This window comes from Carcharodon carcharias, chromosome 17, assembly GCF_017639515.1.
Source record: "Carcharodon carcharias isolate sCarCar2 chromosome 17, sCarCar2.pri, whole genome shotgun sequence".
NCBI classification, from domain to species: domain Eukaryota; kingdom Metazoa; phylum Chordata; class Chondrichthyes; order Lamniformes; family Lamnidae; genus Carcharodon; species Carcharodon carcharias.
This window is the reverse complement of record NC_054483.1, coordinates 94,627,789-94,645,185: the sequence shown is the minus strand read 5'-3', so window position 1 is coordinate 94,645,185 and position 17,397 is coordinate 94,627,789. Positions and strand designations below refer to the sequence as shown.

The window sequence follows — 17,397 nt, the reverse complement described above, 5'->3', positions numbered from 1 at the left end:
AGGTGTTTTGATAACCTCAGGTTTCTAGAGGGTAGAATGTGGGAGGCTTGCCAGGAGTGCGCTGGAACAGTCAAGCCTATAAGTAACAAATGCATGAATAAGGGTTGCTCAACAGATTTGGTTTTTGCTTCATTGTTTTCAGTCTTGTTAATAGGTTCAATTTGTGTCTTGGTTCTTTCCCTGAATTTGTTTTCTTAAAAGAACCCTACACCTGTAACAAAATTCCACATAGTTTATATGCTCACGGTGTATGTGTGAAAAAAGGCCAAGAAATCTGCAAACTACCAGGAAGCCATCCATCACCCTTAACTGTATGGGTGTATAACTAAGGTGTATGTCAGGTGTATGCCATGTGTAATTTAATATGGTTTGCTGAAAAATAACTACAAACTAAAATGTTAAAAAATGTCCATTTAACAAGGAGTAATAAAATCCATTGGAAAGAAACCACCTCAACATACATTTTATTTTAGAGCAAAGAAACATTTATTTTTAGTACCACTTGACACAATATGCCACCTATGAGCTCAGCAGGTACAAACAGGACTATCTCATTGAATTGCATGTCTTAGTTGGTATGGTGCATCAAGGAAGTTAGCTTATTTGTAGCAAGAAATGAATGTGTACTTCTGTGATGTATTTTGCCTTTCTGTACATAAGCAGAACACAAATAAAATCAAACATTTGTGGTGGTAAATTAAGTTTGAGGCAATGTGTACAATTCACAATTTTAGGATACATTTAAAGTCTCTAATTTTATTTTAAAAAAGTTATCTACAATCTGTTGTGCTCAGAAATTCACTTTCAAAAAACCTGGAACCAAGACAATAAGCATATATTCATACGTACTGATTTAAGTAAAAAAAAACCTAAACAAATGTTTCTGCTTTCATCATACTTTATGCTGTCATAACTAACAATTTTTTTTTTACAACTACACGGTTCTAAGTCAACAGAAATAGTAAAAGGCATTAAGTGAGGGAAGGGTTTGTGGTCCTTCAATATTAAAATTTGGAAAAAGCAAACTTTATGAAAAATACAAGCAGTTACCATACCCAAAATAAAAAAAATGAATACACATTAAAGTTAGTGATTTAGTTCCAATCATATTCACGAAAGCCATCAAAATTATCATAACAACCAGCCCCGAGCTTACTCAGGCTGGGACCACGCTCTGGTGGCTGGCCATGATTGTAATCACGTGTAAAAATGGTGTATGGGGCAGAGCTCTGTGGTTCTAATTCTCTTCTGCTTGAAAAGGGATAAGGTTTTCTTTCAAATTCATCCCTGAAGCGATCTTGAGGTGCTGGTAGTCTTGTAGAATAAGGTGCATATCTACTATGCAGACGGGAATTTTCTTCAGAACTGCGTATTGCTCTATGCTCACTGAAATGGTTAAACCTAGATTTTAAAAGAAAGAAAAATTACTCAGTCAAATGTGATGGTAGGGTTTTTCCCGAATCCAGTTTTCATTATGATTAACTGGATTCCAACATCAGATAATACCCATAAATAGAAATATTTTCCGATTTATTTAATAATGTATATCCCTCAATTTTCTCCCAATGTCCTCGATCTCCATCAGTCAGAAATGAATTAGTGGCAATCGACTGGAAGGAGGATCCACACACAGGCCTCAGTTGTCAACACAAGTCAGTCTGGAACAGCTCAGAAAAGACACTGCTTTGACTCTCTCTCTTGACTTCATATGACAATACTGTGATAGACTGGGAGTTCAGGATTGAACCCCCTGACCCCATGGCAACAATTCACTTTACAAGATTTTAAACAATATTTAACTACTTATTTACACTCCAATGATTAATTAACTACCTGGAACGTCCATTAAATTCCTCTGGAGCATAGTCATCAAAGCGGGAAAGTGGTCTGTGTTCACCATAGAGAAGTGAAGGTGGTGGTGGAGGAAGTGGAGGAGGAAGTGGTCGAGGCCTAAACAAAATTGTTTTTTAAAGAAAGGCTTTTAGTAACTGAGATATGTATTGGAAAAAAGCATTATTTTTCTTTTATATCGATTGATAGTAAAAGTTCTTGTATTTCCATTATAAACAGGCATATTATTCTTTGTCAAAAGCAAAATACTGCAGATGCTGGAAATCTGAAGCAAAAACAGAAAATACTGGAAAAACTCAGCAGGTCTAACAGCATCTGTGGAGAGAAAAAAACAAAACAGAGTTAACATTTTGACTCTTCTTCAGAGCTAAAGTAAAAATGTAATGAAATTTATACTGTTTAAGAGGGGGTGGAGCAGGTGAAGCTGGATAGAAGGCCAGCAATAGGTTGAGGCAAAGGAGAGATTGCCAGAGATGTCATGGACAAAAGAACAAAAGGGCGTTAATGATAGTGGTACCGGCTAAAGGAGGTGATGGTGCTTATTCTTTGTAATTTATTTAATTAATCCATGTTTATTTGCCTAAAGGAGTTTAGAACTCTTAGCAATCCTCTATAATCAACCTCAGAAAATTTTCAATAGCTTGTAATCAAGAGATGATTTGCCCTGAAAAAAAGTGTCCAGTTAATAAAAAAGCTTGAAGTTATTAGAAAATACAAGTAGGATTTTAGGAAATGAATATCCTACTTCACTAAACTGATTGAAAACTTTGAGTGACCAGCTTGGTGGATTATGGAAGCCTGGTAGATATCGTATACTTGAATTCCTAGAAAGTTTCCAATAAGGTGATGCATAGAAAGTTATCAGGAAAAATTGTATCATGTGTGTTTCATAATTGGATACATGCTGAAAAAGAGATACACAACACCCTCATAGGCAAGGTTTCAAGATTTCAAGATTCACCTAGAACTCAAGTGAGGTCCCATAAAGATGCTCAATGTAATTGTTGCTATTCATCATCTTCAAAAATGATTTGAATGAGGCATTCACAACTTTGCAAGTTACAATATCTATGTAAGAGTCAGGAATTTAGACCAAACAACAGGCTAAAGACTAGTTAGAACAAATTAGGATAAATAGGCCCATGTGTATCTTCAGTAGGTATCTTGAGCGTGGAAAAGTGCAGGGTTATGCTCTTGGGTCTGAAAGACTCCAGATATATGTATGGAATGCATATTACCCACAATAAATGTTACAGAACAAGATAGAAACCAAGAGAAAATGGTTCATTGATGATTCAGAAGCAGTGTGAAGAGGCCACTAAAAGAGAAATAGGGTTTTATATTGTACTATTAAGGTAGGAAATAGTTTGGTCTCCTCAACTGGAATGGGACAGAAAGTATTTGGAGGAGGTATAAAGATGGATGACTAAAACTATATTCACTGTTCATTATTAGCTAATGAGTTTAGCTTATTTTCCATTAGAAAATAAAGATTTCGAAGTAATATGGTTGAGGTTTTTGAAGAGGTTAGATTCTATTCAATTGAGTTGGGGTGGCAGAACATGAGGCAAAGAATTAGGTTAGATGTAAATATTTAGTGTCATAGGCCCCTGGAACAGATTTCCAAACCAGAGTATCGATTCCCTGAACTCTTGAAAAAAGGATAAAGTCCTGGCAGTGAAGGACATTTCAAGTTAAGATAAGTTTGCAGTTGGAACAAGTGAAATTCACGAATTACCGGATCTCCTGTAGCTTAGTTGATTGATTTAGGGAATCAGAGGAATTTTACAGTGTTTACTCTAAATTAGCCTCAGGATTTTGTTTTCTTAACTCTCCCATGAAACTGTGTGACTAGGTGGGATGAAGGGATGGTGTTTGTAGCTATAATATTTCTGGATGGTCTTTTACAAACTAAAAGGATGGGACAATTGTTTAAACATAGAAAAATGCAATTTTTGTAATTCATTAAGGCCACATTTATATCAAAAAAGATGCCAAAAATACTGTGTTACAGATCTGTGTAATATAGACTTTCTGAAAAATGGACTACTCTGCCGCCTACCTAAGTGAGAGAGGTTGGCAAAAATAAGCTCATAAAAATGGCATATAAGACAGTACTAATACATGAAGTGCAATAACAAAATAGGCAGAAAATAACCACTGTGGAATTTACATCTGTGAGTACGTCTTTTCCCACTGGTAGGACAGATCCATCAAAAGGTAATGTCACTGTTAAACAGTCAGAAGTGAGTAACCCTTGGTGTACTTAACATTAACTTCAGGGTCCATGAAGTTCCACGGCATAAGGTCGCACAAGTACAAAGAAAATTCCTGCTCTTCACCACTTACTGCCCTCTCTCAGTTGATGAGTCAGTACTTCATGTTGTTTACTACTTGGAAGAAGCACTGAGGGTCCATCATAAAATGTAGCTCGGTAGCTCCATAATTGATTAAGCTGGTTGGAGGCCTGAACAACATAGCTGCCAGACTGCGCCTGCAGCAGGTGATGAATGAACCAATATGAGGGTGTGAGGTGGGGAAACCTACTTGACCTCATCCTCATTAATCTGTGTCAAATGCATTTATCCATAAAAGTATTGGTAGGAGTGACCACAGACACCAATTAAGCACTTTCGTTGTTGTAATGCAGGAGACAAGGCAGCCAATTTGCACACAGCTTGCTCCCCTAAGAAGTTTTATGATGACAATCCACCACAATCTGTATCATCAAGTCAGATGACCAAGCTTGATTCAATGAAGACTGTAGAAGAGCAATTCAAGAGTAGCACCAGCCATAACTATAAATGAGGTACAAACAGATCAGATCAAAGACATGCAGTCCTGCCACAACCATGCACAAAGGCGATGAACAATTAAACAACTAATGGTGGAGGTGGCTTCACAAACATCTTCATCCTCAATGATGGCAAAGCCCAACACAAGTGAAAAAGGCAAGGCTAATGCACTCACAATAACCTTCAGCCATAAGTGCCAAGTGGATGATCTTAGGTTTTATCCTGAGGGCCCACCATCAAATATGCCAGCCATTAGCTAATTCCATTCACTCCATGTGATATGAAGAAATGGCTGAAAACACTGGACGTAGCCAAGGATATGGGCCCTGGTAACATTCTGGCTGTAATGCTGAAGGCCTTTGCTCCAGAATTAGCCACAACTCTAGCCAAGCTGTTCCAGTACAACACTTTTTTGATTTCCAGCATCCGTAGTTTTTTGCTTTTATTTCTGTTCCAGTACAACACTGGCATGTACCCGAAAAAGGAAAAAAAATTGTCAAGGTCAAAATAATTGAATTCCAGAGGCGAGGCAAGAGCAACTACATTGATAAAACAACATTTGACCAAAGGTGGCACCAAGAAGCTCCAGTAAAATTGAAATCAATCTGAATTAGAGATAACTTTCCACTGACTGAGGCACAAAGATGGATGGTTGTGAGAGGCCAATCATCTGAGGATATCACTGCAAGAAGTGGTCAGGGCAGTATCCTGGGCCCAAACATCAATGACCTTCCCTCCATCATAACATCAGAAGTGGAGAGTTCACTGATAATGGCAGCTCCAACAACATTCAAGAAGCTTGCTTGATTGTCATCTCAGCCACCACCTTAAATATTCACCCCCTCCATCACTGGTGCAACATGCCTGCAGTCTATACCATCTACAAGATGCATTGCAGCAACTTAACAAGGCTTCTTCAATAGCACTTCTCAAACTTGTGACCTCCACGACGGCAGCAGGTGCATGGGAACATTACTATCTCCAATCACATACCAACCTGACTTGGAAATATATTGCTGGGTCAAATTCCTGGAGCTGTCTACCTAACAGCATTGTGGGAGTACCATCACCACAAGGACTAGAGAGATTCAGGGCACCAGCTCACCTCTGCCTTCAAGGGTAATTAGTGATGGGCAATAAATGCAGCCTTGTCAACAATGCCCACATGCCATGAACATGTTTAAAAATAAGCTTGAAGCTAGCAAATTAGAAGCCATGCCTTTGCAGATAAATAATTCTGACAATTTTTATTGATTCATAACTATAAGTTACTGGTTACATCATTAAATTATCATTCAATTTCTTTGAAAAAGTTACAGAAATGGTAGTGGAGGGGACTAGCATTGATGCATTTAATGGGAAGCTGTATAAACACAAGGGAGAAAGGGTTAGAAGGATATGTTGATGGGGTTAGATGAAGGGTGGTTGGAGGCTCATGTGGAGCATAAGCACCAGCATGGACTTGTTGGCTAAATGGTTTGTTTCTTCATGCTGTAAATACTGATAATACTGAATACAAATACAAAATGGTATAAGGATATAAATGTTAACATTGAATTTTAAGGTCTTGCACAATGGGAACATACAATTGCAACTCATCTAGTACTGGGTTGTGGTAGAACCTCAAATTGTGGGTAAACTGAATAACAAAAGGAAGATTCTAATAAATTAAACTATTTCTGTTTGGTGAGGTGGAAGCAGTGTGCCATAATTGCATTTTACAGACAAAACTATTCTAAAAAGTTAAATATTAGCTCCTATTTGGTAATGTGCAGAATGCCGAAAGAGGTACAATACCAATCATGTTTATGTTGTGCCTCATTTTTAAAGTAATTCAACCTCACGTATAAATAAAATTTTGCCACTACGCACAGACAACAGAGGATAAATCCATTTAAGAAATTTACATCCAAGAGGAAAGCTAACTTCCCCCATCCCCATCTATGCTGCATAAAACATTTTTGTCATATTGGGTGCTAGTTTGCAACAAGACAGGAAAAGTAACAAGAAAAACACAAAAATATGACATCATAGAACTAGCTCCAGTCACGAAAGACCAGACCACAAGAATTTATATGTAGATTGCAGAAGCCAGAAAGAAGCAATAACAAGTAAAGCATTTAACAGTTAATCATTTGGAAGTCCAGTACTAAAAATGTTGATACATTAGGTAGATAAAAAAAATAAAGTTAAAACATATGGTAGAGACAATGGAAGACATGATAACAGAATTAAACTGTTCACAAAATATAATTTCAATAAAAATAAGTAATTCTTCATTGGTTAATAAAAATAACTGATTTGTGTAGCTTTGTCTCTAACTTGAAAAATTCAAAAATAGATGAACCAGGGAGATTGTGATTTCCATGGACCAGTCTGCAATCTAAAAGTTGAAGTGTTGTGGATAAAAATAACTTTATAGTAAATTTTAATTCCATGATTTTGTTAACCAAAGGCATTAAGGGTTATGAGGCAAAGGCAGCTATATGAAGTTTGGTCACAGATCAGCCATGACCTCACTGAATAGTCAAACAGGCTAAACAGCCCACACTTGTTCCCATGTTCCTATTTAGTTTAACAAACTGCTGAAACTGCTGAAAGTTGTTACCTGTCATGCCACCTATTATAAGGAGGAGCATCAAAGTCTCTGGCAGAAAGAGGTAGGGCTCCATATGACGGTCCATGTCTTGAATCAGGCCTTATTTTTGTAAGGGGGGAGGGGAAAGAGAGAGAGAGAGAGAGAAAGTGGTATTATTTGGTTTCCTTATTATATTACACAGATAATAGATGAGTATCAAGTAAAATAAAATGTCTGTCAAGTGCAATTTTTTAAAACGGCTACAAATGCATATTGCAAAAATACACCTATACACAATGTTGCGATGAAGATTCAAATGTAACTTGTTCAGAGTTTAAAAGGAAAATTATATAAAGGACATTGAAGAGAAGTACTTCAATAGAAAACATTCATTTATCATCTCCCAGAGTGGGTTGCCTGATTTACATCATAAACTGCACTGGTTCAGTTAATGCAAACTGATCCAGTACATGTTTATGCCTTAAGATAAGGCACCCAGTCAAAACATAGAAAATTGCCAAATTGTGTAATTACATCAAGAGAGGCTTCTTAATGGGATCGGTTAGGTACATGTGTTCCTACAAAACACCTGTCACAACTAGCTATTGAGCAGATATTTAGTACAGGATCACTTCCCATAGGAAGATACTTCTTTCCCCAAAAGCCTTACAAACGTAGTTATTTTCACCCTATAAAGCTTTGATTCAAAAGTTTGAATTAAAAGCAAATTCTAATTTCTTGTTGAAATATTTCATATGCATCTGTTACAGTTCCAGAGCATATACAGAAAGCAAATTTGGTTACTTACTCTGGAAAATCATCAAGTAGTGGTCTAGGACCATGTGGTCCTTTATAAGAATACGAGGGGAAAGGCTCCAGTATTTCTGGTTCTGGTTCCGGTTCTGGTTCCGCATCGAACACATCAATTCCTAAATTACTGCAAAGAAAAAAATCCAAAGAAAAGCAAATTTACATCTGTGTGTTAAATGTCAATTCTGTTAAAATGTCAATTCTGTTAGAGAAAACTTAAGTGATGTTCAACATGGAGAAGTATTCAGTTCCTGGTAATCAGGTTTCCTTAGCCTTGGCTGACCTGAAGCCATGAAAAACTTAATGGGGTCTGGGATCAATGTTGAGCCTGGTGGGTTCTATGTCCTGCATCCTGCTGGTGTCAGGAAACATCCAGGGATGTGATCAGAAGTTTGGATGCTGGCTGATAGATATAATACAACTACATCAAGCTGTTGCTTTATTAATCAAGGGACAACTATCCCAATTTGGAAACTAGCTCAGAGACATTAGTGGGAATTACTTTTCAGGGTTGATTATACTGGAACTAGAAGTCTTGTGTTAATTATATATTAATTGAAACATTTCAGTACATGCAATATTGCTCTGTAGTGTTCTGTAGCAATCATTTACAATGGAGTAGTTTGGTAGGCTACCTCAGAGGGCAATAAGAATCAACCACATATTATGGGATTGGAGGGATGTGTATTTGAGGCTGGTTGAGTAGAGGCGGTTCATTGAAATTGAAGGACCTACACTTCAAATGTCACACTATCTTTTTTTAAAATCAGTTGCTATGGACTTGCTGTAAGCGGCCAATATTTGTAGTTTCTTCTTTTTTATTATGCTTGTTTATTTACATCAGTATTTATTTAAAGGGGAGGAAATCACAACATTTATTTTTTCCTAACTCTCTCTATATTATACATTAAAATGAAACTCACAATTTGCTATGGTGGACTTTGAACTTCTATGGTTTCCCTTAGTTGCAGTTAATAAGGCCTTTGACCGCTGCTACTATTATGCATAACTTTTACCTGTCCTTCATGTGACAAGGTCATTCTTGCTCTTCCCTTGCATCTGCAAGCCTCGACTTTTAACAATTTTCTACCAACATTTACACCATGATTCCACCAAGCACATCTTTTCTCTCCCCTCTAGCTGTTCCCTCAGTGGTACTTGCATTCACCCTTCTTTCACCATCATTTGCATTTGCTCCTCCCCATTCGCTGTCAATTTTTTCCTCTTCCCACACCAATGTCTGGAGTTCCATACACCATTGCTAACAAAACAGCAATTTACATGTTATTTCCTTCATGCAAGTATATGGTACTTAGTATAGCATTCTCTATTATGACAAGACAAAGCACAGATAGACACATACCAACCTTCTATCTTTAACTTCTTCTAAGTGGCAGAGTCAGGTTGCTAGTCTGCTTCTACTTTCTTACCAGAAATTTTTTGCGATCCTATCTTGGCCAACCACCCGACTCAAGCCAGGCGCGATCCAGGCAGTGCAGAGCGTTGCGTCCCCTGGGCCTAGGGTCCAGAGCAGCTTGGTTGGATGAAAGGAGATCATGACACCCTCCCCCCACCCTTTTAAAAACAGCATTAGGGGTCAGCTTGGGTCTTCGGTTGCGGGGGGGGGGGGGGGGGAATTGGGCCTGGCCCAGGGTGGAGGTTGGTGTGGGTCTGTGCAATAGTTACCCAGAAGTTAGAAGAGGTTTTAATTCTTCAAAATTTTTCTGGATAGCTATTGATGTGACCCAGTCGGAACCATCTGAAGTTTGTTATTTATTTTCAGATGATCCCCAGTGCAGGTGCAATCCTTCCCTCAACTCCATTATGTCCACCCACCATACCCATTAGTCCTTTACGTTGGCCTCTAAAGACACTGATTTTGGTTGGATGAATTCTGTTGGCTCTTTTGGAAACTCTCCATTCCTGCATTAGACATTTTGGTTCAACTTCAAATAGTGTTTTGGCTGACTTTCTGCAATTTAAAAAAAAATTCACTCATGGGATGTGGGCATCACTGGCTAAGCCAGCATTTATTGCTAATCCTTAATTGCCCTCCAGAAGATGTTGGTTAGTTGCTTTCTTGAACCACTGCAGTCCATGTGGTGTAGATACACCCAGTGTTGTTAAGGAGGGAGTTCCAGGATTTTGATCCAGCGACATTGAAGGAACGGCGATACATTTCCAAGTCAGGATGGTGACTGGCTTGGAGGAGAACTTCCAGGTGGTGGTGGTGTTCCCATGCATCTGCTGCCCTTGTCCTTCTAGATGGTAGCAGTCGCGGGTTTGGAAGGTGCTGGCTAAGGAGCCTTGGTGAGTCAATATAGTGCATCTTGTAGATGGTACACACTGCTGCCACTGTGGTAGTGGAGAGGATGAGTGTTTGTGGATGGGTTGCTAATCAAGCGGGCTGCTTTAACCTGGGTGGCAGTGTCAACCTTCTTGAGTGTTCTTGGAGCTGCAGTCATCCAGGCAAGTGGAGACTATTTCATCATACTCCTGACTTGTGCCTTGTACATGGTGGACAGGCTTTGGGGAGTCAGGAGGTGAGTTGATTGCTGCAGAGTGTCTAGCCTCTGGCCTGCTCTTGTAGCCAGAGTATCTATATGGCTAGTCCAGTTCAGTTTTTGGTCAACGGTAACCCTCAGGATGTTGATAGTGGGGGGATTCAGTGATGGTAATGCCATTGAACGTCAACGAGCGATGTTTAGGTTCTCTCTTGTTGGAGATAGTCATTAACTGGCACTTGCATGGTGTGACTGTTACTTGTCAATGTCAGTGGTTCTTGTTGTGACTCCTTTTGTACAAACTGTGAACCAGATTGCCCTTTACTGCTGACTTCCTGTCAGCCTACCCCCAAGTAGACTACATCCCACTGCTACCTCTTGGCCCTCGACTTTAGGACTGATCATATTCTTTCTTTTCTGACCTCTATCGGTTTCATCTGAATCTATCATATTTACATAACTCAGGATTCTCTTCATAATGAGTCACATGTGCACCTTAGCTGTTGTGTTGAATTTGGGACTATACATGTATCTCCCCTTTTTGTCTCCTCCTTGGCACTACTCTCCTCCTGTTACCCTCAACTGGCCATGATATCCTTCATGGATTCCGTCTTCAGCATCAATTCATATTGATTCCTATTCCCAATCATCATTACAACTCAAGTGAGCTCCTCCATTGCTACCATTCCAGGTTTGAATCTTATAAGTGATCTCAGTGCCTCCATTTACATTCTCCACCAAACCATGTCACCCATCTCTTTTAACCCTGTGGCCAAAGTCCATTTTCACTGAGGTGCACAAAGACCATTATATCCACCTCTGCAACACTGCCTACTTTCACCTCAATTTGCTGTAATCCATATATCTGTCACCTCCAGATTTGACTATTTCCAAGCTTTACTTGGCCTCCTATTCCCCACCCTATATAACTCTGTTGCACGTGTTAAACCAACACAGAGCCCTGCTAACCCATGACCCTGTTATAGCTAATCTATATTGTTTGCCATCCCCCAATTATTCACTTCAAAATACTTACCTTAATTTATTATTTTCTCTTAGGTCTTGCCCCTTCCTATATCCACAATCTTCTGTAGCCCTGCAAACTATTCCAAACACTCTCTTCATTATTCGTAAACCTTTCCTCCCTTCATTCTATCATTGGAACTGTCTGGGTGCTATGCTCTAGAACTCCATCATAAACATCCCCACCTTATTTAAAATCCTTCTCAAATTCCCTTTTTTAAATGATCTTTCACTCACCCTACCTAATTCTCTCCTTCTTGGACAGCATTTGCTTTCCTCATGTCCATCTGTGAAATGTCTCCAATCTTTTTTAAATGTAAAAGATCTGATACGAATGCAAGAATATCATTCTCGCCACAATGATCATGGGTAAAATGCATTTTTATCACCCTCATCCAATTGAGCAATTAATTATCATCTCCTTGCTGGATAAGTAGCATGCCAGCAAGTACCTTTGGAAACTTATCATTATTGACACAAAGAGCCATGACAAAGTATTTGGGAAGGCTATTTGATTGGAGGAGCATACTATAGAGCTAGATTCTAACCTCCACATTTCCACATTTCAGCAGGAGTTACTGCATAGCGATCTGGAGTGGGAAACCTGGCTGACTTTTTCCCTCTTTACCAGAGGACACAGCATCGAAAGGTAGTTCTTCACTGAGCTGGGTGACTGTAGAATTGAACCTGGAATGACCTTGGCATGTATAGTTCAGCTACTCACTGGATAGACTCGCCAAACCACACGAGAACAAAACAATCAAATTGCAAGCCAAATTGCTTTTAAAATAGAAGAATAAAACCAAATAATTTTTTTTGAAAGCCACATAATCACCTTCTCATCGGTCCACTTCGAAGATCAGACAGGTATACGCTTCCATCCATTTTATGGCCACGAGCAGTATTGAAAACTTAAATTTAAATAGGATGAAAAAAAGTTACTTGGAGGTCTATCTTTTCTAAGTAAATGAAAGCCTTTAGAGTAAATAAGATACATACGTTCAATTGTTGTCTCAGGGTCCACTTCTTCTACATCAATGAGGTACCTTTAATTAGTTTATAAAATATAACACTTTAATACAAAACAGCTTATAAAAATATTTCACTGTTTCCTGGATAACATCATGAGTAAAAGCTTTAACACATGTATTCAACTACATTTACAGTGCTTAAAATTTGTGTTTCTGAATTGGTTACAATCTATAGCATAGTAGTTTTAGTCAATCCCAGGATGTGGACATCAATGGCAAGGCAAGCATTTATTACCCATCCTAATTGTCCCTGAGAAGGTGGTGGTGAACTGCTTTCTTGAGTACAACTGAGTGGCTTGCTAGGCCATTTAAGAGGGCAGTTAAGGCTCAACCACATTTTTCTGGGTCTGAATCACGTTTAGGTCACACTGGGTAAGAATGGCAGGTTTCCTTCCCTAATAGACATTAGTGAGCCAGATGAGTTTTTACAACAATCTGGTAGTTTCATGGTGAGACTGTGACCATTGCCGAGACTATTTTTTAATTTGAGATTTATTTAATTAATTGAATTTAAATGCCCCCACTGCAATGGCGAAATTTGAACTAGTGTCTCTGGATTATCAGTCCAGGCCTCTGTATTACTAGTTCAGTAATATTACCACTATGCTACCAAATCTCAAGTATTGTATTCTCCAGCTGCATGCAATTTTCTTACATTTGCAGTATTTTCAACTTTTGCAGAAAATCCAACAGCAGCCCCCTATAAAAAAAAGCTTTTAAGAATTTCGAAAGGCATTTAAGTACCACATAATAGGATTAAAGGGGCAGTGGCAGTACGAATGCAAAATTGGTTATAAATTGTTTAGTGAATGGTTGCTTTTTATGTGCAGCAGTGTCCCTTGGGTTGATATTAGATCCGCTACTCTTTTTGATGTACATTAATAACCTGGATTGGTGTATACGGGGCATAATTTCAAAGTTTGCAGATGAACAAAACTAATAGTTTTTGTAAACAATGAAGAGGATAGCAACTAACTTCAAGAGCGAATAACATACCAGTGAAATTGGCAGACAATGGCAAGTGAAATTTAACAGAAAGATGTGTAAGGTGATGGGTTTAATAAGAAGAATGAAGAAGGCAATATAATTAAATGGAATAACTTTAAAGCAGGCACAGGAACAGAGACAACGGGAGATATATGTAAGGTGGTAGGACAAATCGAAAATATATGGGATCCTTGGCTTTATAAATAGAGGCATGGACTACAAAAGCAAGGAAGTTATGCTAAACCTTTATAAATCATTGGTTGGATCCCAAATTGTGTATTGTGTCCAATTCTGGGCACCCAACGTTAGGAAGGATGCCAAGGGCTTAGACTGGGTAGAGAAGAAATTTAGAATGGTACCACAGGGTTGCGGGTCGTTAGTTATGCAGGGAGAGTAGGGAAGCTGGGGCTGTTCTCAGAGCAGGGAAGGTTAATAGGAGATTTGATAGAGATGTTCATGATAAGAAGAAATAAGGAGAAACTGCTTCCAGTATCAGCACAGTCTGTGACCAGAGGGCACAGATTTATAGGTATTTGGCAAAAGAACAAGAAGTGAGCTGGGGAGACAATTTCTCTTATCTCAACACTACTGCTCTTGACTCCTCCACTGTCTCTAATTATCAGACTGCTTGTCCAGTATCCAATACTGGATGAGCAAAAATATCCTTCAATTAAATATTGGGAAGATCAAAGCCATTGTCTGGTCCAATTACAAACACCATCCCTCTCCATGGCAATTGTCTAAGGCTTAACCAGACTATTTGCAATTTTGATGACATATGCGAACGAAAGATGAGCTCCTGACCATAGACCTCACCATCATTTTCATTTTATTCATTCATGGGGTGTAGGTGTCACAGGATAGGCCAGCATTTATTGCCCATTCCTAATTGCCCTCCAGGAGTGGTGGTGAGCTGTCTTCTTGAACCACTGCAGTCCATGTGGTGTACGTACACCCACAGTGTCGTTACGGAGGGAATTCCAGGATTTTGACCCAGCAACAGTGATATATTTCCAAGTCAGGATGATGAGTGGCTTGGAGGGGAACTTCCAGGTGCTGGTGTTCCCATGTGTCTGCTGCCCTTATCATTCTAGATGGTAGTGGCCGTGTGTTTGGAAAGTGCTGTCTTAGGAGGCTTGGTGAGTTCCTGCAGAGCATCTTGTAGATAGTACACATTGCTGCCACTGTGTGTCAGTGTTGGAAGGAGTGAATGTTTGTGGATGAGATGCTTTGCAGACTGCTTTATCCTAGATGGTGTCAAGCTTGAGTGTTGTTGGAGCTGCAGTCATTCAGGCAAGTGGAGACTATTCCATTACACTCCTAACTTGTGCGTTGTAGATGGTGGACAGACTTTGGGGAGTCAGGAGGAGTTACTCATCACAGAACTTCTAGCTTCTGACCTGCTCTTGTAGCCATAGTATTTACATGGCTAGCCCAGTTGCAGTTCCTGGTCAATACTAACTCCCAGTATGTTGATAGTGGGGGATTCAATGATGGTAATGCCATTTAATAACAAGAGGCGATGGTTAGATTCTCCCTCGTTAGATGGGCCCTGGTTTGATGGTCATTGCCTGGCACTTGTATGTTCGTGAATATTACTTGCTACTTGCCATCTGAAGCCTGGATATTGCCCATGTCTTGCTGCATTTGGACAGGGACTGGTTCAGTATCTGAGGGGTTGCGAATGGTGCTGAACATTGTGCAATCATCAGTGAACATTTCCACTTCTGACTTTATGATGGAAGGAAGGTGATTGATGAAGCAGCTGAAAATGGTTGGGGCTAGGACACCACCCTGAGGAACTCCTGCAGTGATGTCCTGGGATTGAGATGATTTTACCTCCAACAATTACAGCCATCTTCCTTTGTGCTATGTATAATTCCAACCAGCAGAGAGCTTTACCTGATTACCATTGGCCCCAGTTTTGCTAGGGCTCCTTGATGCCACGCTCAATCAAATGCTCCCTTTTCATCAAGGGCAGTCACTGTCATTTCACCATAAAAGCCAATTTCTACTTTGGTGATATCCCTCACCTCCGCCCCTGTCTCAGCTCATCTGCTGCTGAAACCCTCATTCATGCCTTTATTACCCCTAGACTTGACTAGACCAGTGCACTCCTGGCCAGCCTCCCACATTCAACCCTCTATAAACTTCAGTATACCCAAAACCTGCTGCCTTGTCTTTACTTGCACCAAGTTCCATGCAATCATTACCTCCGCGCTCACATTGGCTCCCAGTTAAGCAATGCCTCAATTTTAAAATTCTCACCCTTGTTTTTATATCTCTCAGTGGCATTGACCCTCCCTATCTCTTTAATTTCCCCCAGTCCCCAAACTTGCAAGATATCTGCCTTCCTCTCACTTTGGCCTCGAGAATCCCTGATTTTAATTGCTTCACCATTGATGGCTGTGCCTTCAGCTATCAAGGTCCTAAGCTCTGAACTCCCTCCTTACACCTCTCCATCTTGCTACCTTAAGACTCTCCTTAAACCCTACCTTTGACCAATTTTTTTGCCATTTGCTTTAATAACTCCATGTGTTTTGGTGTCAAATTTTGTTTTCTAATATTCCAGTGAAGCACCTTGGGACGTTTTATTCAGTTAAAGGCATTACATAAATGCAAGTTATCATTGCTGTTGTTTAAACACAGCAAGTTATGATCTGGAATGCATTGCCAGAACAGTGCAATGCAATGGTGGAAGTAAATTCAAAATAGTTTTCAAAAGGGCATTGGATAAATATTTGAAGGGAAAGAATTTGCAGGGTTATGGCAATAGTGCAGCAGAATTAGTCCAACTGAATTACTCTTTGAAAGACAGGCACATGGGTCGAATTGTCTCTTTTTGTACTGCAGCATTTAACAATTCTATGATGCTACTTTTCTACATACAGGCAAAATAAACAGATAGAACTTACTTGATGTAAATTGATTAATTTGGAAACTGAAGGAATAATTTAGTGAATGAGGGAATTTGACACTGAGGGAAGATGTGCTGTTTTGGTATTTTATAAAACAAGGAGTGGTCCCAGAGAAGGAGCGGGAGACAGCTAGAGCTGGAGTCTAGAGGCATTAATTAGGTAAGCAAGTAAGTGATAATAGTTGCTGAGTTTTAAGATTTTTTTTGTCTAAACTAGGGCAGTGGTATAAACAATGACCAGGAATGTATAAGTACTGTATTAAAACTGAAAAAGACAGAGTTTGCAAGAATGCCAATTGTAAAGGGAACAGCAATTTATACTGCATTGGTAATCTTGCAAATTCTGTCCTGATGAGTGCAAGATGAAAAGCTTTGACATGTCTCTTTTTTCAGCAATACTCAAGTTCTATGCTACCAAATGACTACTATATTAAATTTATAGCGTAACTAATTAAGCTACTTAATATATAATAAAACAAATAATTGTTGAACAAATATTTTAATTAATTAAATAAATAAAATAAGACAAGACTAAGACATGGCAGAGCAAGTTGTGTGTCTGGACTGCAGAACATGGGAGCTTGTGGACAGTGAGGCTGTCCTGTGTAAATACGTCTGTAGGAGATGTTTCCATCTCAGATCTCTCTGGCTAACAGTCATTGAGCTGGAGTGTGAGTTGCAGAGACTCTTACACATAAGGGAGGATGAGAAATTTTTGGACAATATTATCAACAATATAGTCACAGAGGAAACAGAGGTTCAGGAAAGGGAGGGTATGACTGTTAGGGAGCTGGGTAGTGGAAATTTAGGAGAGGTTGAGGAGGTGGTCCTGCAAATACTAGTCCCATTAACAGTTACAATGTGCATGCTACCTGCAAGAAGACTGACTGGAGGACAACCA

General features: G+C 39.3%; 1 protein-coding gene across 2 annotated transcripts in view; it reads right to left on the bottom strand.

Moving 5' to 3' along the window:
- Nucleotides 1-467: 467 nt before the first annotated feature.
- The window catches only part of LOC121289829 (RNA/RNP complex-1-interacting phosphatase-like), a 61,468-nt gene continuing 44,538 nt past the window's right edge, over nucleotides 468-17,397 (bottom strand). For both annotated transcript variants that reach the window (XM_041209716.1, XM_041209715.1), the window contains 6 exons: nucleotides 12,561-12,607; nucleotides 12,397-12,472; nucleotides 8,033-8,161; nucleotides 7,255-7,344; nucleotides 1,834-1,950; nucleotides 468-1,401 (listed from right to left, as the gene is read on the bottom strand). In XM_041209716.1, the coding sequence (XP_041065650.1) occupies nucleotides 1,095-1,401; nucleotides 1,834-1,950; nucleotides 7,255-7,344; nucleotides 8,033-8,161; nucleotides 12,397-12,472; nucleotides 12,561-12,607 (766 nt within the window). In that variant the 3' untranslated portion in view covers nucleotides 468-1,094. The remainder of the gene's footprint in view (nucleotides 1,402-1,833; nucleotides 1,951-7,254; nucleotides 7,345-8,032; nucleotides 8,162-12,396; nucleotides 12,473-12,560; nucleotides 12,608-17,397) is intronic.